Consider the following 22,822-nt stretch of genomic DNA (forward strand, 5'->3'; position numbering starts at 1 on the left):
TTAGATTTTTTTGTGCTTTGGTTGCATCCTATTGTAACTCAATCCTTGCTGCAGACCTGCGGAGTACTGGCTTGCAACAGTACTTTTAAGTACTTTTTTTTTTTTTTTAGGTAGTATGATTCCTGTGGAGTTTATTGGAACTTGCGTAGCTAAAATTGAACAGTTTTGAAAATTCTCCAGTATTTTGTTTTTGATAAGAATATTAATATATTCTTTTTAAATCCCTAAAGTTAGGGGGTTTGTATTAAAAATACACAGTTCTAACCAAAGCAGTAAAAGACACTGGCACATTCTTTGTAGATATCTTGCTTTTATTTAAATGTTCTAAAAGTCATTTACTTCAATAAAATCTATGGGGTAATACCAGAGGGTTCAGTTAGGTGTCATTTATAGTTACACCAACAATTTTGAAAAGATGATCGATACCTAGTATAATTAGAACTTTTCAAGTGTTTGTACTAGTTCAAATCCTTTTGCATTTCAAATTTAATATGTCCATTTAATAAATTGCTTAACTATTGTATCTTTTACTTTTTGAAGATTTTGGGGGGTTAATTTAGCAGTCTAATTGTAACTGACTTTGAATTAAACCTGCATTTAGTTTAGATAAGATATTACTTAAACTGTTATCATGACAGGGATAATATAATCTGTTTGAAATTGTAGTAAATACATATTTTAGGAAAATATAGCTTGCTTAGCTGATTGGTTATGATTTTCTTCAATCTCAGTAAATTTGCAGCTTACATCGAAGCTTCAGATAACCTGAGGTGACCTAGAATGTAAGACAGTAAAAATCTAAATTTTTCTGCCCTCCTCAACTCCCAACTTCACTTGTAGTATTTATTGTGTAGAATCACAGTAGTTTATTTTTATTTATTTTTATATCAGAGATAGGTAACACCAGATTTGGGGGGGGGGGGGGTTGGCACAAATTTCAGATAGCAAATACTTTTTTTTTCTTCTTCTCCCCCTCTTCTTTTACTGATTGGGTTATTTGCCATTTATGGGGATTAAACTTTAAAAACTGATATTCTTTTCTGTATCTGATGTTCTGTGTGCTATTAGTGATGCAGCTAACATGAACAGTTTTCATGTGTAAAACAACTTTCGATCACCGTGAAAACATCGTCCTGGGAAATCGTCCATGCTTGATATCGTTTGGTTCATGAACATTTAATTTCCAGTACAGGTGATCCACAGTTCAAAGTGTTAAATGATTGTGTGCATTGTTCAGTTTTTAAAATAATCCATTAATGAAATTGCTAGTCTTTGAAGTATTGCTCACTTGTGTTTTTTAAAGTAGAGCAGGTTAAAAGGGAAAACTTATTCCTTGCATTTGTTCTTACTACTTTCTTTGTAAGGATCTCATAGACAGGTAATAAATAAGAATGAACCTTTTTAAATGTAAGGATAATTGTAAAATCATAGAAAATGTGTAGAAAATCTGTGTAGTGTTCCAACGCCGTATAACGCTTTCAATTGCTTCTTCAGGTAAAATCCCAGATGAAGCCAAAGCCCTTTCTCTATTGGCACCTGCTCCTACTATGACAAGCCTGATGCCTGGTGCAGGGTTGCTTCCTATACCTACACCAACCCCTTTGACTACAGTAAGTAAAATTCAGTTGCTATTTGATTTCTGGTTTCTTCTATACTCGATAGCCTTTTCTGTGTTCAGAGAACAACAGCTATCTGATCCATGGATGTTGTCCTCTTATATGCTAAATAAATGAAGATTTAGCTGTGGTGCCTCTTCTGAGGGTAGACTGCAAGATGTGCATGTGCAGAGTCCCAAATCTGTCCTTAAATTATTCTTTTGTCTCCATTACTAGAAACAATATTTCCACTTCTATATTCTTAACATTCTTGATCAGCATCCTAAAATAAATTAATGTTTAGTATCTTCCTTCTTTCCTTCCTTTCGTAAAAAAAAGAAGTTGCAGAATAAAACTTGGTTAAAACAACATTTAATAAATCTGCACATACAGGTCAGCATCCTTTTTGAAGATTGTCCTCCAACACCTGTTTTAGAGCATACAAATAATTAAACAGTGGGATCAAAATCACCAATTAGATGTTTTGATGTTAATTCCATGTATGGTTCATAATGGTCATTGTATAAGAGAAATTGCATGGATTTGAAAATCACTTTTAGTTGACAAGAATGATGGCTTTTATTTTCCTCTCTTGAAATAGGCGATATTGCACTCATTGACTTGGGAAGTGATAGTTCAGGCACTTCACAGACAAAAACGTGCTTACTTGTGCTTCCACTTTATAATTGTTTCTAATCAAGTATAATTGTGTTATTTAGAGACGTTTGTTTCTAAATTAACCTTCCAAGGTAAATTTGCTTGTTTTTTATATAAAATATCTAATAAATTATTTGTGAATTTTACACTATAAAAGAGGAAGTCAAGCTATCTGACCCTTCCTGTTGAATAATGAAAGGATGATTTCAAGACAAAGCTAAGTAGTATCTTTTTGTTACATTAAAAAAAAAAAAAGTTACTGGTGTCTTGCTGAAGATTTCTAACACCTTAGAATTGGGCCACTGAAGGACATCAAAACAACCAGCAGGTGTATTGGGCTGCTGAGATTGAAGTGGCTCAGGTGGACCTGGACTGGCAACATAAAGGTGAATTATTTATAACTCAATGGGCCCATGACACCTCAGGCCATTGAGGTAGAGATGCAACATACAGGTGGGGTCATGATCAAGGGGTGGACCTGACTATGGACACTATAGCACAGGTTATTCATGATTGTGAAACATGTGCTGCAGTCAAGCAAGCCAAATGGTCAAAACCTCCTTGGTATGGAGGATGATGGCTGAAATATAAATATGGGGAGGCCCAGAAGACTGATTACATCACACTCCCTCAATCCTGCATTGGCAAGCGCCACATACTTCCAATGGTGGAAGCAACCACCGGATGGCTGGAAACATATCCTGTGCCCCATGCCACTGCTCAGGACACTATCCTGGGCCTTGAAAGAAGGACATCGAGGTGCTCGAGCGAATCCAGAGAAGGGCGACGAAGCTGGTGAGGGATCTGGAGAACAAGTCTTACAAGGAGCGGCTGAGGGAGCTGGGTTTGTTCAGCCTGGAGAAGAGGACGCTCAGGGGCAACCTTATCGCTCTTTATAAGTACATTAAAGGAGGCTGTAGCGAGGTGGGGGTTGGTCTGTTCTCCCATGTGCCTGGTGACAGGATGAGGGGGAACAGGCTAAAGTTGTGCTGGGGTGTTTTAGGTTGGATATTAGAAAGAACCTCTTTACTGAGAGGGTTGTGAGGCATCGGAATGGGCTGCCCAGGGAAGCGGTGGAGTCACCACCCCTGGAGGTCTTTAAAAGACGTTTAGATGTAGAGCTTAGTGATATGGTTTAGTGGAGGACTTGTTAGTGTTAGGTCAGAGGTTGGACTTTATGATCTTGAGGTCTCTTCCAACCTAGAGAGTTCTGTGAAAAGCAAGTCCTGTGGTGACATGGTACCCCAGAAAGAATTGAGTCATACAATGGGACTCATTTCCGAAAGAACCTTATAGACACTTGGGCCAAAGAGCATGGTATTGAGTGGGTGTATCACATCCCCTATCATGTACCAGCCTCCGGGAAAATCGAGGGTGGATAGGGTGAGCAAACATCCATGTGGTTCTTAGCTGCTAACTGGGTTAAACCACTACAAAAGCACACAGAAAATCTTAACTATATATGGTTATTTGTGGGTAGATTTTTATTCTTAAAAAAATAATTACTCAATTGGGATCATGCAGTTTAAAATAGTGTCTACATTCATTGAGTTGACTTTTACAGAAAGGCACAAGGAAGATAAGTATTAACAAGTGAAGTATATTCTGCCTGTGTATATTCTTTTTTTTTTTTTTTTTTTCTCTCCTCCAGCTCAGTGTTTCACTTGGCAGTTTGGGGGCAATATCAGCAGCATCATTGGACCCTAACATTACAGCACTGGGAGAAATACCACAGCCACCAGTTATGGGGAATGTGGATCCATCCAAAATTGATGAAATCAGGAGAACTGTCTATGTTGGAAACTTGAATTCACAGGTAGATTTTTTTTTTTTTGTTGTTGGAAATAGTAATGGAGGATGTAGAGTTGTAACTCATAAATTACAATCTTAAGTGTTAAGAACTTTTGTTAATCAATTTCAATAGGAATTTAAACAACCAAAAGAAAAAAAGAAAGGTTCTTATTGTTTACTAGTGATATTTTGAATGTTCCTGTGACAATAAGTTCAGTCTAGGCTGTGGAATTCATTCTAGCAAGATACCAGAGAAATCATACTCTACTTGAATTCAAGAAACATGCATATAATTGTGTGCATTGATGAAATATCCATCTGGGTTGTGTTAGCTGAGCAGTGTCTCAGAAGTTGTAAGATCATGGTAGCTGTCTCATATAACAGCATGCAGTTCCCTAAGTACAGTAAGAAGGAATTTACTTTTTGACATACAAGGGATTAGCTATGGCAAAAGGTTAATGATTTTTCCTAGTGGAAATTTGCAAAATTAGCATAAATATCTTTGAGTTTCATAAATATCTTGTGACCACACACAAATAACTCAAAACTCAAAGGCTATGATTTCATTGTAATCACAGAGACATGGTAAGATGGCTCACACGAGTGTAATGCTGTCGTGGAGGACTACATGCTTTTAGAGAAGATCGACCAGGAGAAGAAGGTAGTGGAGTTGCTCTTTATGTGAGAGAGCAACTGGAATGTGTGGAGCTGTGCCTAGGGGTAGATGAAGAGCGAGTTGAGAGCTTATGGGTAAGGATTAAAGGGCAGGCTTCCATGGCTTTCACTGCCTCCCTGGGGCCTGGGTCAGGGACATTACCAGGAAACTTCCTGACATTTTTTGCCCCTCTGATTATTACCCCTTACTGATAATTCAGGCTGGCAGTGAAGAAATTGCTGAGAGAAGCTGAAAGGCTATCAAAAGCGACTTCAGGGGACTGGGGTGGTTAGTGGGTGGACTGGGAGCACAGGTGGTGTTTCCCCTCTATCCCTTCAGTGGAAGGGAAGGACACTGAGTGGACCTGGAAGGCCCAGATGATTAATACATGGCTGAGAGGCTGATGCTGTCACAGGAGATATATATATATATATATATGTATATATAACTTCTTTTTTTATCATGAGGAGGTTTACTTGGCACCTGGCCTGATGGCTGGAAATGGGTCCCACCTGTCTCAAAGGGGGGAATGGATTCTAGCCCAGGAGCTGGCAGGGCTTGTTGAGAGGGCTTTAAACTAGGTATGAAGGGAGATGGGGAGGGTATGAGGCTTGATAGAGATGAACCTGGGGGAGAAGTCCCAGGGTTAGGGGCAAGGGCAATGGTGGAACTGAAGTGCATCTATACTAATGCATGCAGCATGGGCAACAAACAGGAGCAGCTGGAAGCCACTGTGGGGCAGGCAAACTATGTCCTACTTGCCATCACTGAAACGCAGTGGGGCCGCTCCCATGACTGGAGTGCTGCAGTGGATGTCTGCAAGCTCTTCAGAAGGGACAGGCAACAAAGGAGGGGAGGTGGTGTGGCTCTCTATATTAGAGAGTGTTTCTATGCTGTTGAGCTCGAGGTTAGCAATGATAAGGTAGAGTCCCTGTGGATAAGGATCAGGGGGAAGGCCAAGAAGGTGGACATCCTGGTGGGGTCTGTTATAGACCACCAAACCAGGATGAAGAGGTGGATGAGGTGTTCTGTAAGCATCTGGTGGAATTTGCTCAATCACCAGTGCTTGTTCTCGTGGGGGACTTCAACTTCTCAGACATATGCTGGAAATAAAATGTAGCCCTGAGGAAGCAGTCTAGAAGGTTCCTGGAGTGCATGGAAGACAGCCTTCCTGCCTCAGCTGGTTAATGAGCCTCCGGGGGGGGGGGGTGACCTACTAGACCTGCTGTTCATGAACACAGAACTGGTGGGAGATGTGGTGGTCGGGAGCTGTCTTGGGCAGTGACCACAAAATGGTAGAGTTCCGTATTCTTGGTGAAGTCAGGAGGGGGGTCAGTAAAACTGCTGCCTTGGACTTCTGGAGGGCAGACTTTGAACTGTTCAGGACACTGGTAGGGAGGGTCCCTTGGGAGTCAGTCCTGAAGAGGAGAGGGGTCTTCCAGGAAGGGTGGATGCTCCTCAAGAAGGAAGTCTTAAAGGTGCAGGAGCAGGCTGTCCCCTTGTGCTGTAAGATGAGTCAGTGGGGAAGAAAAATGAGTGTTGCTGAACAGACAACTTTTTCTGAGTCTCCAGCAGAAAAAGAGAGTTTGTGTGGTGGAAGAAGGGGCAGACAACTCAGAGAGAGTACAAGGAAGTTGCTAGCATATGCAGAGAAAAAATCAGGAAGGCCAAAGCCCAGCATGAGCTTAACCTGGCCACTATGGTTAAGGATGATTTAAAAAAAAAAAAAAAATTTTTTTACAAATATATTAACGGCAAGAGGAGGGCCAAAGAGAATCTCCTTCCTTTACTGGACGCAGGGGGATACATGACTACTGAGGATAAGGAATCTTTCTTTTCCTTATGCCTTCTTTATGTCTGTCTTCACTTATCCTCAGGGTACTCAGCCTCCCCACCTGGAATTTGTCTGGGACAGGGTGCAGAAGAAACCCCCCACAGTTCAGGTGGAAACAGCTAGAGACCTGGTGCTCCACCTATACTGTCACAAGTCCATGGGGCCAGATGGGATCCAACTGAGGGTGCTGAGGGAGCTGGTGGATGTGACTGCTGAGCTGATTTCCATCACCTATCAGCAGTCATGGTCATCTGGAGAGGTCCTGTATGACTGGAAACTTGCTAACGTGTCACCCATCTATAAGGAAGGTCGTAAGGAGGACCTGGGGAACTACAGGCCTGTCAGCCTGACCTTGGTGCCAGGAAAGGTGATGGAACAGGTCATCCTGAATGCAATCACGCAGCATATGCGGGACAACCAGGGGTCGGACCCAGTCAGCATGGGTTCATGAAAGGCAAGTCCTGCCTGACCAACCTCATCTCCTTTTATGACCGGGTGACCCGCCTGGTGGATGAGGGAAAGGCTGTTGATATAGTCTACCTAGACTTCAGCAAAGCCTTTGACACGGTCTCCCATAGTATTCTCCTTGAAAAGCTGGCAGTCCATGGCTTGGACAGGTACACTCTTTGCTGGGTAAAAAACTGGCTGGATGTCTGGGCCCAGAGAGTGGTGTTGAACAGAGTGAAATCCAGCTGGTGACCAGTTACCAGTGGTGTTTCCCCAGGGTCAGTGTTGGGGCTCATCCTCTTGAATATCTTTACTGATGATTTGGATAAGGGAACTGAGTGCACCCTCAGGAAATTTGCAGATGGCCCCAAGTTGGGGGGAAGTATCAGTCTGCTGGAGGGTAGGAAGGCCCTGCAGAGGGACCTGGACAGGTTGGATCGATGGGTAGAGGCCAGTGGGGTGAGGATCAACATGGCTACGTTTGGTCACAACCCCATGCAGCGCTACAGGTGTGGGGCAGAGTGGCTCGAAAGCTGTGCAGAGAAAAATGATCTGGGGGTGCTTATTGATGCTCACCTGAACATGAGTCGGCAGTGTTCCCAGGTGCCCAAGAATGCCAGCGGCATTCTGGCTTGTCAGGAATAGGTTGGCCATCAGGATCAGGGAGGTGATCAACCCCCTGTACTCTGCTCTGTTGAGACCACACCTCCAGTACTGTGTTCAGTTTTGGGCCCCTCACTACAAGAAGGACCTCTAGGCCCTGGAACTTGTTCAGAGAAGGGCTACGAAGCTGATGATGGGCCTGGAACACAAGTCCTATGAGGAACTGCTGAGGGAACTGGGATTATTTAGTCTGGAGGAAGCTCAGGGGAGAGCTTATTGCTCTCTACAACTACCTGAAAGGAAGTTGTGTGGAGCTGGGGATCGGCCTCTTCTCACAGAAAACTAGCGATAGGACTAGAGGGAATGGCCTCAAGTTGGGCCAGGGGAGCTTTAATTTTTGAAATTAGGGGACTGTTCTTCTCAGAAAGAGTAGTCAGGCATTGGAACGGGTTGCCCAGGGAGGTGGTAGAGTCACCTTAAATAGCCACACAGGGATGTTTAAGGGGAGGTTGTACATAGTACTTATGGACATGGTTTAATGGGTGACATTGGTAGTAGGGTGATGGTTGGAGCGGATGATCTTGAAGGTCTTCTCCAACCTTAATGATTCTATGATATGATTCTATATTATGAGCAAGGCCAAGTGCAAGGTACTGCACCTGGGTCACGGCAATCCCAGGCATGGGTACAGACTGGGAGAAGAACTCATTGAGAGCAGCGCTGCGGAGAGAGACTCGGGGGTTCTGGTGGACAAAAAGCTCAACATGAGCCAGCGGTGTGTGCTTGCAGCCCAGAAGGCCAACTGCATCCTGGGCTGCATCAAGAGAGGTGTGACCAGCAGGTCAAAGGAGGTGATTGTGCCCCTCTACTTTGCTGTCATGAGGCCCCACCTGGAATACTGCGTCCAGGTCTTGGGCCCCCAGCACAAGAAGGATGTGGACATGTTAGAGCAAGTCCAGAGAAGGACTACAAAGATGATCAGAGGACTGGAGCACCCCTCCTATGAAGAAAGGCTGAGAGAGCTGGGGCTGTTCAGCCTGGAGAAGAGAAGGCTCCAGGGAGACCTCATTGCAGCCTTTCAATACTTAAAGGGTTCTTGTAAAAAGGATTGAGAAGGACTCTTTTCTCAGGTAGATAATGAATAGGACAAGGGGTAATGGTCTTGAACTAAAAGAGGATAGATTTAGACTCTGGTTACCCAGAGAGGTTGTGGAGTCTCCTTCTTTGGAGATATTCAGAACCCTCCTGGATACCATCCTGCGCAATGTGCTGTAGTTGATCCTGCTTGGCAGGGGGGTTGGACTAAATGATCTTCAGAGGTCCCTTCCAATCTCAGTCATTCTGTGAGTTTCTGACAGGAAAACTAGGACTGTCAGAGATTTTCTTTTTTCCAGCAATTTTTTTATTTAAAAAAATAATTATTTTTATTTAAAAAATAATTGGTTTTGACTGATGACAATTTAAGTATTTGATTTTGGTGTTTATTTGACTGCTGAAGTATGTACTAGAGTATTATCAATCACAAAAAAATAAAAGTAGTTGAAGTTATTGGAGAAACAGATTAAAAGCTGACTTAGTTGTTCTGGTTTTGTTTTTATTTGTTTGTTGTTGTTTCTATTGATCAAAAATCACAACCAGTACCAAAAATAGCTTGGATGTAGGTGTATAAAGAATTCCCTCATCAATTATTTCAATTTAGTTGCCTGAAAAGTGCAATATCCTGTGCAAGTGTATTTATAACCTAAACATAGCTCTTCAGGGTTTTACTTGAGGGCTTGTGGTTGTACTGTCTTAAATTATAGTATATTCTTTATGTTAATGGAAGAAAAAAAATAGTATCTGTATTTCCTGAAGTGTAACATCACCAAATTCACGCTGCCTATGTAATAACGGTGTGATGTCTTTCCAAAACCTATATAGTCTTTAGATTATCTGTTATAATGAAAACCACTTATCCAACATATGTTTTAAATCAGCTGAGCTCTGCATCTTCTTCATCTCTTTCTAGACTACAACAGCAGATCAACTGCTTGAATTCTTTAAACAAGTTGGAGAAGTCAAATTTGTGCGAATGGCAGGTGATGAGACACAACCAACACGGTTTGCTTTTGTGGAATTTGCAGACCAAAATTCTGTACCACGAGCTCTTGCCTTTAATGGAGTTATGTTTGGAGACAGGCCACTGAAGTAAGAAATTAATTACCAATATGAATATTGAATGAGAGGTTTCTTAGTATCCTTATGTTTATGATTTTGATCTAAAAGAAACTGCTGTGATTAATATTTATTCAATATAAGGACCTGTTAGCAAACTGGAACACTTTCATAAACTCCAATTTCAAGGTTGGGCATAACTTTCTCTAAGAAGAATCTGGATGGCATAGAGTAAAATATAATTACATCTAATCTTAAGGTAGTGAAAGCTATAACAACAAAGAGAATCTGCAAAGTCCTTGGTACTAATTAAACTTTATATATGTTGTCTATGCAATCAGTAGGCCTTAGAGATTTTATCTAAAATAGAGAAACAGATTTCTAGACTTTAATCTGTATTTGTATAGAATAATATAAAAGTGTTGTGCCTCACTTATTTAAAAGCTGTAAGATTTGAAAGCAGTAAAAGCCAGATATTTTAGATATTTAGACATGGCATAAAATGAGTGTTAGGGAAAAATCTGTAGTTTTGCTTGAACTTCAGAGTTCTCAGTTATATGTGGGAGTTAAGGTGTTTTCCTTTCTTATTTTTCATTTTTCCTTCTAAAGTGTTTGTGGGTTAAAGGCTTTTTTCCCTAATTTAGAATAAACCACTCCAACAATGCAATAGTGAAGCCTCCTGAAATGACGCCACAAGCTGCTGCCAAAGAACTGGAAGAAGTGATGAAGAGAGTAAGGGAAGCCCAGTCTTTCATATCTGCTGCTATTGAGCCAGGTAGGTATATTAGGTTTGCTACCTAACAGATATGTTTGTACCTTGGTACATGCCAATGAAAATAATACATGGTCATTATTTTTATTATTTTCATTTTTATTATTATTTGCTTCAATAATATAATTATGAAATAATATAATCAAAACTGTTCTCATGGAAGAAAGCAGTAGAATGAAGTTGACTTTTTATTTCCTCATATCTTATTTTCAGATACATGCTCGCTGAATGTTTTCAAAAACATGTAGTCAGTGCTAAACTAAATAATACTTGATGTTGGCATCATTTCAGTTTAAAGCACTTACAGACTTTTAAAAGAAATTGCTTTGTTTTGTTCTCTAGCACACATTAATGCCGTAGTTTCATGATCAGAGGGAAGCTAGCGTGCTGATGAAAGCATCAATATTATGCTTTCTTTACTTTCAGTGGGTTAAGTTTGTCCCTGTGCTATGCTCTTATACTAGCTCAAGACTATGTGCAGCCTCATAGCAAATGGGATCAGAGAATGAATCTGGGATAAAACTTAATGGACTTTTTTTTTTTCCATCCAAGATGGTTTCTTGATCCCTGTTAATGCTGAAACACAAGGTCAAAGAAAGGAAGGTGTCGATGGGTTGAGAGATTAGATGGACATTTCAGTGCTAATTTCTGCTGACTTAAACTGCTTGGAAAACCATAGCATAAAAATTCTCAACTCGTTAAGCTTTCAACTGAAATCTTCCTTTTTCTTTTGATCAGTGGGATTTTGTTATTCTTATTAACAAACCCAGGCTTTGACTTATGTAGGTTAGGTAGTAGAGTAGGTGTTGGTGGGCTTGATTTTATTTTTATTTTTTTCCCTATTGTGTTTTTTTTTTTTTTTAGGGTTGGAAGAAAATAGCTCTAACATTTCCTTAATGTTAAGCAGCAGAATAACAATCCTTTAGAGTCTGAACCAAAGTCTTCTGAGGTCACTAGTAAGCTTTCCATTGACTTCCTGGCCTTTGGATCAAACTTTTCACCCCCCTTCTCTCCTTCCTTCCTCCTCCAAATAATGTTTAAGCAATAAAACTTCAATATTTTTACAATGGTTAAAATATCAAAAAAGTATAGAAAGTCCTAATTTTGAAAAATGAGCATAAAATGTAAACAGTAATTATGCCCTCTAAATTTATTCTTCTCAGGTTATTTAAAAAATAAAATACATTAGCTGTATTAAATAATACACTAGGAGGAGAATATGTTGCTGTAATCTTATGCATTGTGGCAGCACCATAAATCCCCTTCCTAATAGAGCTAGCTTTTTATAATTATCTGGTTTATGTGTACTGCTGCAGGATGGCTGCACTCAATGAATATATGCAATGACTTTCTTGGATGTTTCTGAAGGATATTTGCAAAGAAGGAAGATGTGCAAAGAGTAGGCCCCTTGCACTATATTTGGTACATTCCACTTATGCCAGACTGTTAACTAGGATCTTTAAATGTTCTGAGCTTACACTGCAAAGTGTTTTTTTCCCTCTCAGAGTCTGGAAAGAGCAGTGAAAGAAAAGGGGGTCGATCTCGTTCCCATTCTCGTTCAGAATCCAGGTCTAGCTCAAAATCCCAATCTAGAAGGAAAAGATCACATTCAAAACACAGGTAGGTATCTTTTATTTTGGACTAAGATCATACTATTTTTCTTGAGCGATGGTGGTTACTAAGATTTCTTATTGAGTTATGAAACAAGTATCACTGTAGGGAAGATAAGTAACTTTTACTAACCAGATCAGAGTAACTGTGATCTTTATCTCAGAACAGATACTCTTTCCCTCTAAATGCTAAATGTTTTCAGGATTGCTTTCAGTTAAAACACACTAGAAGGTACTTTTGTGTCATGAAAACCATATTTCTGACTTACATATTTTTAAAATAGTTATCTGTATTTTGTGTATGGAACATCTAGTTTACTGTTAACACCCTCAACTCTGATAGGCTATCTGGTTTTGCTAGTAGAAAGTTCCTGCTGTCCTGAACTTCTAAACATCTAGTTAACAAATGCAGTGTTTCTGTTTACTGTACTTAAAATGTAAAGTTAAATTTTTAAAAGTCAGAAGGAAAAAAAGGTTTTAGGGGCAGTTTTTCATTCTTCAGTGTTTGCTTTGCTAAAATCGTTAACTTCTGAAACAGTCCTTGGAATATGGGAAGAAATTAAATTACTAGATAACCCTTAATGGTTATCCATTAATGTTTTTTCAAAGAATGAGACAGTCTAGCGTGTGTAATACTTTCTGAAATGGTTCATATTCTTCCAATGTCAAGAATGTCTTCTGAGCATTCAGTCTGTGTAAATCACTTTTCTTTAATTTTTATTTTTTTATTTTTTTCCTGTTAACTTTTCTGTAAGTTCTTTTTTCTCTCATTCTGGGGAGCGGGGAGAAACTCAATGCATTTGATAGCTTAAACTTTAAAAAGGTGTCAGTGTTGCACCAACAGCTCTATTGCATCCTTTCATGCATTGCCTTTTAACAGGGCAACTAGAATTCTTTTACATACAGAAAAGCTGGTCAGAGGGGTATACCACATAAGTTATACAACCAAAGAAATGTGATTTAAGTGCAGGCTTTTTTTTGTTTTTTAATAACATGTACTGCAGTATCTTGCTATCTAATAACATTAAACCATTGGGTACCTTTTTAATGCAAGAAAAATCATTTGCAGGCTTCCTTATTGTATGCTTCTCTATTGTTTCTGTAACTCAGGATACAACTGAACAATAATCTTTGTGTAACATTCCAGTAATCTGTGGTATTTTGTATCCACACAAACCAAATTGAGCTTTAGAAAATAAATTTGCATTTTTTCACTTGCAGAAAACCTGTGTTTTAAACATCTGTTGATAGTTATGTTTTGTTTTAATGATTTACCACTGTTACTGTCAGTTTTGAGTACATGCTGAAAAAGAGCCTCTGGGCTGTTGAAGCAGTTTCATCTGTAAGAATAAACTATGCTGACCACTTCCTTTTTTTAGTGTTTTATAAAACCCCTAAATCCATTTCATCACTATTATATAAATTTTATTAAAGGGCTTACTTGACTAAATTGTAAGTAATTTGCCCTCTAATTAGTTTTTCTAAACTGATATGTGGAGCAAAGCTGTAGGTATAAAGTGGTTAACTCTCCTACCCTCTTGGTATATTTTTACTCTGTCTTGAGCTGCAGAAGAAAGGTGGAGCTGGTATTTTTTGTACCTTTCTGTTCAGGATTAATTGAGTAATATACATGACATTTCTGTCTTTGGTAAGTTTAACTTCAAGGTACCTTAACCTCTCAGGCAAAGTATCCAATGATGTGTTTTGTGAAACTTGAAATAAAAAGCTGAATTTGAAGATTCATTTTCCTAGGGACTACAATCTTATAAAAATGGGGAATATTTTTTTTTGTGGGGGAAAGAGTATAGTAATTTTTAAGTTGTTTTCTTCATCAAATCTGAGACTATACTATATATGTGTATCAGGAGACTTTAAATGTATTTCTATCATAGTATTTGCACATTATTTGCATTCCTTATTTATCATGTAGCAAATGCTTACAAATACTTTCAACTGAGAAAGTAACTTGACTAAATGCTGAACCACAAGTAGTGGTTTTTTTTGTTTTTTTTTTGTTCACTCAAATTGTAAGGCTGGAGAACCAAGCAAAAAGAGGCCAGTTAATGCTATCTATCTTCAGTGACCAAGACTACAATAAGTGACTGGGCCTGGAGAAGAAGAAAAATGCAACTAACTATTTTTATGTGCTGCTTGAAATTGTTTATAGTAGATTTTATGCACTGTAATCTACTAAGGAAAGCTATCCTAGTATGATGATAATTGATATTTTCCAGAATATTTATGGAGGTCATAATAAAATACGAGCGTTACTTAAATGGTGTATTGTTTCAAAAGAGAACATGTGCAACTGGTGAAACTTAAAGTATGCATATTTGCAAAAATGTTGGTAGGCAGTATGTTACTGAGATGTAATTATATACTTTTCTGTAGTGAGGTGAGATTTGCATGCTGTTCTCCCCCTATATCTTGGCTGACCTAATTATTCTGAAGTTTCAGTATTAAAGTATTTTTCTTCTGGTGTTGTTCATATAGGAGTAGATCTGGTAACAGGTCAATCTCAAGACAAAAGGACAGATGCAAATCCAGAAGTCCTCTGAAAAAACGGTCTAGATCTAGGGAAAGGCAGAAATCAAGTAGTCGCTCTCGTTCTCGGTGAGTTTCCATTCCTGAGAAGTGATATTGTTCATCTTAGCACACAGTACAAAGTTTTGTTGTTTTCTTTGGGGGGGGGGGAATCTAACCAGCATTGTAGGTGATGGGTAAAGGATGGAATCTCTAAATGGTTTATTCTGTTCCTAGGCTTGTCCCATCCCCTACAATAAGAGAAAAGAATAGGTACCTCAGTATAAAAAGTTACTTTCTAAACTTTGATACCAAAGTCTATTCTACGTTAATACCAATGTTTAAGCTCACCAAAAAAAGGTAACTTTAACTGCCAGACTTTAACCAACAGGTGATAATATAATTTTCCGAGGATGAAATAGTGAATATTCACAAAACTGAAGTGCCTATAAAAGTAGCTTCATGATTAGAAGACTTGGTACTTTTTTTTCTGGTTCATCTCTGTAATGCCCCTAACTCATTTAAAGAGACCTTCATACTTAGGTTGTGCAGGTTTTTGTTTGTTTGTTTTTGTTTTTTTTCTTCTGGGAAAGAAAACTGCAGATCTGCTGACATCAGTGGGAACACTTAGTAGGCTACATAGCTGGGCTTTGATGGATGATGGAATCCTTTTGATTCTTATTTACTCATCTGATGGAGCTTCCTGAGAGATCTAATCACTGGAAAGGGAAGTCCAATGAAATCTCTGCGATAAATAACTGGAAGGGTTTTCTTGGGGTGCTGTGAGACCTGTTGGTATTGCAGGGATTGTGTGCTGTTTCATTTTTATGATCTTGCATACCTTCTGTGAGATACCTAAAGAGATATTTGCTAAAACCTGATAGGAACCAAAGTCATAATGTAATAGAACATAAAATGGCCTACTATTCAAGTTGAAAAAAAGATACAGTCAAACACTTGTTCCAATGAATGAAAGTGTGGGTTGTGCTTAGGGCCTTTAGTGTCTGAAGGAGTCTCCTTGAGAATCCTAGAATAGGTACCAATACCAATAGACATAACTCTTTTTCAGGCTAGTTCTGGATTTGAATCTGCCTGTTAATTAAGTCCTCCTATTGTACTTTCTCCTGTTTTCTCTCTGAACAATTGTTCATTTTCATACGTCCTTGAGGCAACTCATGTCTGCTAAGAAAGGAAAGACGGTTTGGAGTCTAATGCTTTCAAATGATCTTATATAAAAATGTACTCTTCCAGCCAAAGCTGTAATCTAATCATTTTTTATTCATCTCAACAACTAGAACATCCCTTTTTTTCTTGCTGTTTTTCTTTTTATGAATAGGTATCATTCTACCTGTCCTAGAGAAGGTGACTTGTTATCCTTCCTTCTTTTACCATCCTACTGGATTTTCTTATACTTCAATTGTTTTTGAATTCCTAATTACATTACAGATGATTGAATTGTCTTGACTGAGTTTAGACCTTACATTTGTCTTTTGAGAGTATTTGTTTGGTGAAACTTTATCCTTGTATTTTTCTTTCTGTATATTCACTGATGTTGGACTATCAAGCAGTTCCAGGATGTGTGTGTGAGAGAACATTAGAATAAGGACTTCTGTCTGGTCAGCTATCATTATTCATGTGGGGGTGGTTAATCTGCAGTCTATTTTACACTTTCACATATTTGACATATTTCACAATTTTAGTAAAGAATGGATTTACAAGTTGTATGCTTTGTTGCACTCCTGAGAAAATGCTGAAAATCTACGTACATATAGTAATGTAACTGTGAGGTGAAGAAACTTATTCTCTTAAAGTATAGTAACATCAATCTGAAGATCACAGTTTGATTTGATTTTTGCCTCCTTCCCCCCCCCCCCCCCCCCCCCCCCCCCCAAAAAAAAAAAAGTTGGGTTTCAAAACTTTTCCTAGCTGTTATAGCCACTCTCTCATGGTAAACAGGTAGCAAATGAAAATTAGGAATTATTATAAAATTTTAAACAGAGACATATTTTCTCTTGAGCAATTAATATATGCTGAAGAGTTGCTTGTATTTTTTTTTATTAGAAAGTTCAAAGATGAATTAATGGATTTGTGTTTGGCTTTTCACAGGGAAAATAAGAGAGACAAAGAAAAGGTCAAGGAAAAAGAAAAGACCAAAGAAAAGGAGAAAGAGAGAGATGGAGAGCGAAACAAAGATCGAGAGAGTGTTGGAGACAAGGATAAGGACCAAGATAGGGACAGAGACAAGGAAAAGGAGAAAGATAAGGAGAAGGAAAAAGACAGGGAAGAAGTACACCAGAACAAGGAAAAAGAAGATATTAAGGAAGGGGGGGTAAAAGACAGAGAGAAGGTGAAGGACAAAGAGGGAGATAAGGATAAAGGAGGGGACAAAGAGAAAGACAGAGACAAAGAAAAGGAAAAAGATGGGGATAAGTTGAAGGAGCAACAAAAAGGAACAGATGATAAAAGAAAGAAAGAGAAGCGATCCAGAACACCCCCAAGAAGCTATAGTTCTTCAAGAAGATCTTGCAGCTCTAGCAGGTTTGTTTATTTTTTTCGTGCTTTTTTGGACTTGTCGGTACAGTGAGGCACCGTGAAATACATGCATTCTAATGTTTATGTATCAATATCATCTCACTAATTCAGTTTGTATTCTTGCTGTTTGTAGATTTTAGTATAAAGTAAAATCTATTACAAAGAGCTCTGTATATTACCTGACAGAACATAGTTGGTCTGCTGGTGCTTGCCTTACACTTAACTGTGTAGTATAGTCCTTGAATATAGTAAATAGATAATTCTTGTGCTGTTTCATTGTGTTGGAGCCATCCAGAAGTTTTGACAGAGGGTCATTGCATATTATCTTTGTCCTGATTAATCATTGTTACATTGTTCTTTGCTTGCTTACATACTGTGCGGTGTTACATACTGCAGACCTTTCCAAAACCTTATCATGTAAACCCAATAGAGCTAGTTAGATGGACAGGTAAAAGTAAAAAAAAAAAATAATGTTCCTTAACCATACTGATAGTAAACAAGAAAGCATTCAAGGTTAATCTAGCTGTTGTTTTTGCCTCTGAAGGAGGATAAACTGGATGAAAATATGAAAATGTTCAGCATAGTAAAAGGAAGCTGTGAGATTGATTATGAATTCTGTAAGTGGGTTAACTCAGGCATATTCTAAAGTGTTGCATCTAACTTAGCATCTAACTTAAGTTCAGAAGCTTAGGTGGAGAAAATCTTTTCCGAATACCTCAACAATTCCATAGTTCAGTAGTGTCATGTGTCAAATTTAGATACAGAATTTCATCTGTTACCTTGAGAGAATGTAATGCTGGATGAATTGTGGAAAAATTCTACATATTATAATCACCAGACAAAAGTAAAGTTCCCATGGCCACCAGAGTTCAGGAGTTTGTGATGCATATAACACAGAAAAGGCTGTAATGGTTTCTGTTTGACTTGGATGAAGTGTCCATGCTGTTTTGGGAGGTTTATGAGCAAAAAATTGTGGTTTCTTTGAGCAAATGCAGATTCCTATTTTAATTTCTAACATTATTTCATGGGTTGAAGATTTGTTAACTGCATGAAGTTTAACAAGGCCAAGTGCCGGGTCCTGCACCTGGGGCGCAATAACCCCAAGCAGAGCTACAGGCTGGGAGAGGAATGGTTGGAGAGCTGCCAGGCAGAGAAGGACCTGGGAGTGATGGTGGATAGTCGGCTGAATATGAGCCAGCAGTGTGCTCAGGTGGCCAAGAAGGCCAACGGCATCCTGGCTTGTATCAGGAACAGTGTGACCAGCAGGGCTAGGGAGGTGATCGTCCCCCTGTACTCAGCTCTGGTGAGGCCGCACCTCGAGTACTGTGTTCAGTTTTGGGCCCCTCGCTACAAGAAGGACATCGAGGTGCTTGAGCGGGTGCAGAGAAGGGCGATGAAGCTGGTGAGGGGCCTGGAGAACAAGTCCTACGAGGAGCGGCTGAGGGAGCTGGGCTTGTTCATCCTGGAGAAGAGGAGGCTCAGGGGTGACCTTATCGCTCTTTTTAGGTACCTCAAGGGAGGCTGTAGCGAGGTGGGGGTTGGCCTGTTCTCCCACGTGCCTGGTGACAGGACGAGGGGGAATAGGCTTAAGTTGAGCCAGGGGAGTTTTAGGTTAGATGTTAGGAAGAACTTCTTCACTGAAAGGGTTGTGAGGCACTGGAACAGGCTGCCCAGGGAAGTGGTGGAGTCACCATCCCTGGAAGTCTTCAAAAGACGCTTAGATGTAGAGCTTAGGGATATGGTTTAGTGGAGGGCTGTTAGCGTTAGGTTGGAGGTTGGACTCGATGACCTTGAGGTCTCTTCCAACCTAGAAAATTCTGTGATTCTGTGATTTGTAAAGAGTTCTGCCAGCTTTGAAAATGTAAGATTTTCTGCCTGTATACCTCAGGAGTATTGAATTAAAATACAGAAAAAAGATTTCAGGATCTTGAAAATGTATAGCTTATATAAGAGCACTGGTGGAAAACCCACCAAGTATATTTTAAAAATTAATATTTTAGTGTTAATTATGTTCCCCTTTAAGAATCTTGCTATTTAAGAAAAGAATATGGAAGGATCAAATGCTATATATTGAGGTAGAGAATTCTAGTGAAATTTAGTGCATATCTTCTAATGTACTCACTACAAAGCTCTATTTTGATAAGAGTTAAATTTATATGAAAATTTTAACTTTTTAACTTTGTAAAAATTGAATTCTGTAATACACGGCTACGTCCCAAATAAGGTTACAATCAAAGATTTACAATTTATTAAAGGAATAGAGGTAAGCAAACAGCGCTGGGTGCGCCGGGAGTCTCTGCTCCACCAAGACGCACACCAGTTACATCAAGCAGCTGATTTTTATGCTCCTAGGCTAATACATATTCATTACTACCTCTAAAAAAAAAAAAAAAACACAACAGGGTTATTATAATTAGTTCCCGGAATCCAAACCCTCCCCCTGGAGCATGCGTATCAGTCTCTGGTGGTTCCTCTGGGGGTCTCTCGTGCTTAAGGCTCAGAGTCTTCCTCCCTCTTGTCCTTCTCCTTTGTCCAACTTGGCTGTATGTCAGAGACTTGTGCAGAGTCCCCTGCAAGCTTTGTCTTCTAGTCGTCCTTCAGCTTTCCCCTTCTCCTTAATCTCCTGGCCAGATATCAGAGACTTGCATAGTGTCCCATGCAATAGTCATAATAGTTAGCAGTTATTCTGAAACCCCCCAGATATCAGAGACTTCAAGGAAAAGTCTACAAATACATTTCCCTTCAAGCTCTCTATTGACACGAATTGCTAAAACATTCCTTTGCAAGATACAAGAACTATATACATTAACCACTCTGTTTTTCTTAGACTTGTGGTTATACAAGGGTATGTAAGACAGCAGGTCACATTCATCATACCATGCGGCCCTAGCATTGTTCCATATTGACACGAATCAGAGGAACACATTTCACAATCCCCTATCTCCTTTTTCATGGTATTGATTTGTGTTTTCCTTTCCAATCGAGTCAATAGAATTGATACCAATTTTGGATCTTTGTTTTTATTATCATCAGGGAATGGGTTTTCACTTTCCCTGGTTCTGGGTCAACAGGTACCGCAGATATTTGCATTCCTTGTATATTCGAGTGTATTAGTTTGGTAATACAAGGTATTAAACATGGAATTATTAACAATCCTCCACAGATCCCCAATACAACAGTCCTTATTTTAGCAAACCAATCACCACCCATAAAGCCCCCTCCCGTAATCCTCTTAGATCGATTCCATTCCAAATTTGAACTGGGACACGTGCAATTTTCTTCATTTCTTTTACAAGTTCATTTACAGCTTTTCTTTCTGTTGTGGTTTAACTCAGCGGGCAGCTAAACACCACATGGTGGTTTGCTCGCCTCCCCCCCCCTCCCTCTCTGGGATGGGAGAGAAATGGGAAAGTGAAGCCTGTGAGTTGAGATAAAGACAGGAAAATAATAATAATAACAATAAAAATAATGACAATAATGATGATGATAGTACTACTAGTAATAATGTGTACAAAACAAGTGATGCTCAATGAAATTGCTCATCACCTGCTGACCGATGCCCAGCCTAACCGAGCAGTCTGGCTCTCCTCCCAGCTCTTGCTGCACCCCCAGCCTCCCCATTGGCAGGACAGAGTGAGAAGCTGAAACATCCTTGGCTTGGTGTAAGCACTGCTCTGCAACAATTAAAACATCAGCATGTTATCAGTACTCTTCTCATCCTAAGCCAAAACATAGCATTCTACCAGCTACTAGGAAGAAACACCCTCATCATCAGTCTCTAAACAGCAATTACTAAGGTCAAATTTTCCACAGACTCCTCCTTCTTGTGCTAGTAAATAATCCAAGGCTAAGCGATTTTGATACAAAGCAGTTCTCATCTTGGTATTTTGCTTTGCAATTAATCCAAGTGCATCTCCAGTTTTATTTACAACTATTTCTATTACAGCTTGTAACCTAATTATTCTATTAAGCATATATATTGGGGTCCTATAGCCCCGGGATCTGTCTTCTGCCCACATAGCTGGATCATAATAGGCAAATGCCTTCAATCAAGGGGTTGGGCCTGCTTTCAGGGTCGATTCAGGCTTGTGTTACCGTTCAGCCTGTCAGGGTGATCCAGCTCCTGGAAAATGAATCACAATTTTATATGGGTTTAAAAAAAGGTTCTTATGTTATTTTCTCAGGACAACCACAACCTGACCTTAGTGTGGGAGAAGCCCGGTCGAGGCCCTCTCACTCGGCAGTCAATACCCATAGGGGTTGCCTCCCTCGGTAGACCATACACACCGCAGTGGAGGGTCCTGCCCCGGTCTTGCCTTCTCCCTTTCCTCCCTTCAGGCTTGTCCCCTTTATTTGGCATCCTTAATTCATGCAGAGCCTCATTGCCAGAATATTAGTTCTTCTTTAACCTTAGTTTCAGTTCCCCAGGAGCAGACTCAACCTTCCAAGTTTTGGTAGTTACTGGTCCTTTTTATTCTGGATGCGTGGGTCCAACCCCTTTCTGTGGTTCTCACAGCTGTTTCAGTTGTAAGTAAAACAAGGTACAGTCCCTCCAAATAAGGATTCAATGATTCTTCCCTCCAGTTTTTTTTTTTTTTTATTAAGACCTTGTCTCCTGGTTGTATCTTATAAATAGCAAATCCTAAAGGTGGTGTTTGAGCCATCATTCCAATTTCTCTTAGCTCTTTTAATCTCCTTCCAATAGTAATTATATATTTTTGGATGCTACAATCCTAAAGGCGTCCCCTGAGAATAAGGCATACCATATAACATTTCATATGGCGATAATCCAGTCTCACTGTGTGTTTCACTTTTTATGTTTAAAAGTGCCAATGGTAAGCATTTTGTCCAAGGCATTTGTGTCTCGATCATTAATTTAGCTAATTGTTGTTTTATTGAATCAAACAATCTTTCTACTTTCCCTGAGCTTTGTGGGTACCACAGAGTATGGTATTCCCACTGAATACCCAATGTTGACATAATAATTTTATTATTTTAGAAGTAAGGTGTGTGTCCTGATCAGAATCAGTATGTACTAGATTATCCCATATCTAGGTATCGGGTGTTCTAATAGAATTTTTACCACCATTTTTGCTGTAGCTCATGCTATGGGATAAGCTTCTACCTATTGTGTTAAATGATCTACTATTACCAATAAATATTTTATCCTCCCTACCTTGGGCAATTCATTGAAATCAACTTGTACTTTCTCAAAAGGCCTATAAGCCTGATGTGGCAACTTGCTTCGGTTATATGCAGTAAAGAGTTACATATGCATGGAGTTTCCCAATACACCTATACATATGCATAACCTGTCCCCGCTTAGTATTAAAATTAGCTACAAGAAATCATTTCCATAAATTCCTCTTGTCTGCGCTTGCTCAGTACCTTATGGTGGTAGTCTCTGAGGGTCATGGGGATGAAGTAAGATGTCTTCAGCAGGGTTGAGCTTTTCACCTTATCTCTTTGTGCATGCTCTCTGAGGCCTTGGTCCCAATCTAGGCCATAAGGTTGTTTTGATCTGGTTCTCGGGGTCTAAGGGGCTCCTGTTATCTGGAGGTCTAAGTGCAGCACAGACACAGTACATCGCAAATGTAGCGCACATTCATTCTTAATCAGTTGCTCTCTAATTTCTAATTCCATGTTTCA

The 22,822-nt window shown here is 39.5% G+C and overlaps 1 protein-coding gene across 1 annotated transcript in view; it reads left to right on the forward strand.

Moving 5' to 3' along the window:
- The window catches only part of LOC116501395 (splicing regulatory glutamine/lysine-rich protein 1-like), a 75,277-nt gene that overhangs the window by 11,879 nt on the left and 40,576 nt on the right, over positions 1-22,822 (forward strand). The window contains exons 3-9 of the mRNA XM_032206927.1: positions 1,495-1,610; positions 3,904-4,068; positions 9,591-9,769; positions 10,381-10,511; positions 12,014-12,128; positions 14,612-14,731; positions 16,748-17,179. Coding sequence (XP_032062818.1) covers positions 1,495-1,610; positions 3,904-4,068; positions 9,591-9,769; positions 10,381-10,511; positions 12,014-12,128; positions 14,612-14,731; positions 16,748-17,179 — 1,258 coding nt within the window. The remainder of the gene's footprint in view (positions 1-1,494; positions 1,611-3,903; positions 4,069-9,590; positions 9,770-10,380; positions 10,512-12,013; positions 12,129-14,611; positions 14,732-16,747; positions 17,180-22,822) is intronic.

Source organism: Aythya fuligula, chromosome W, assembly GCF_009819795.1.
Source record: "Aythya fuligula isolate bAytFul2 chromosome W, bAytFul2.pri, whole genome shotgun sequence".
NCBI classification, from domain to species: domain Eukaryota; kingdom Metazoa; phylum Chordata; class Aves; order Anseriformes; family Anatidae; genus Aythya; species Aythya fuligula.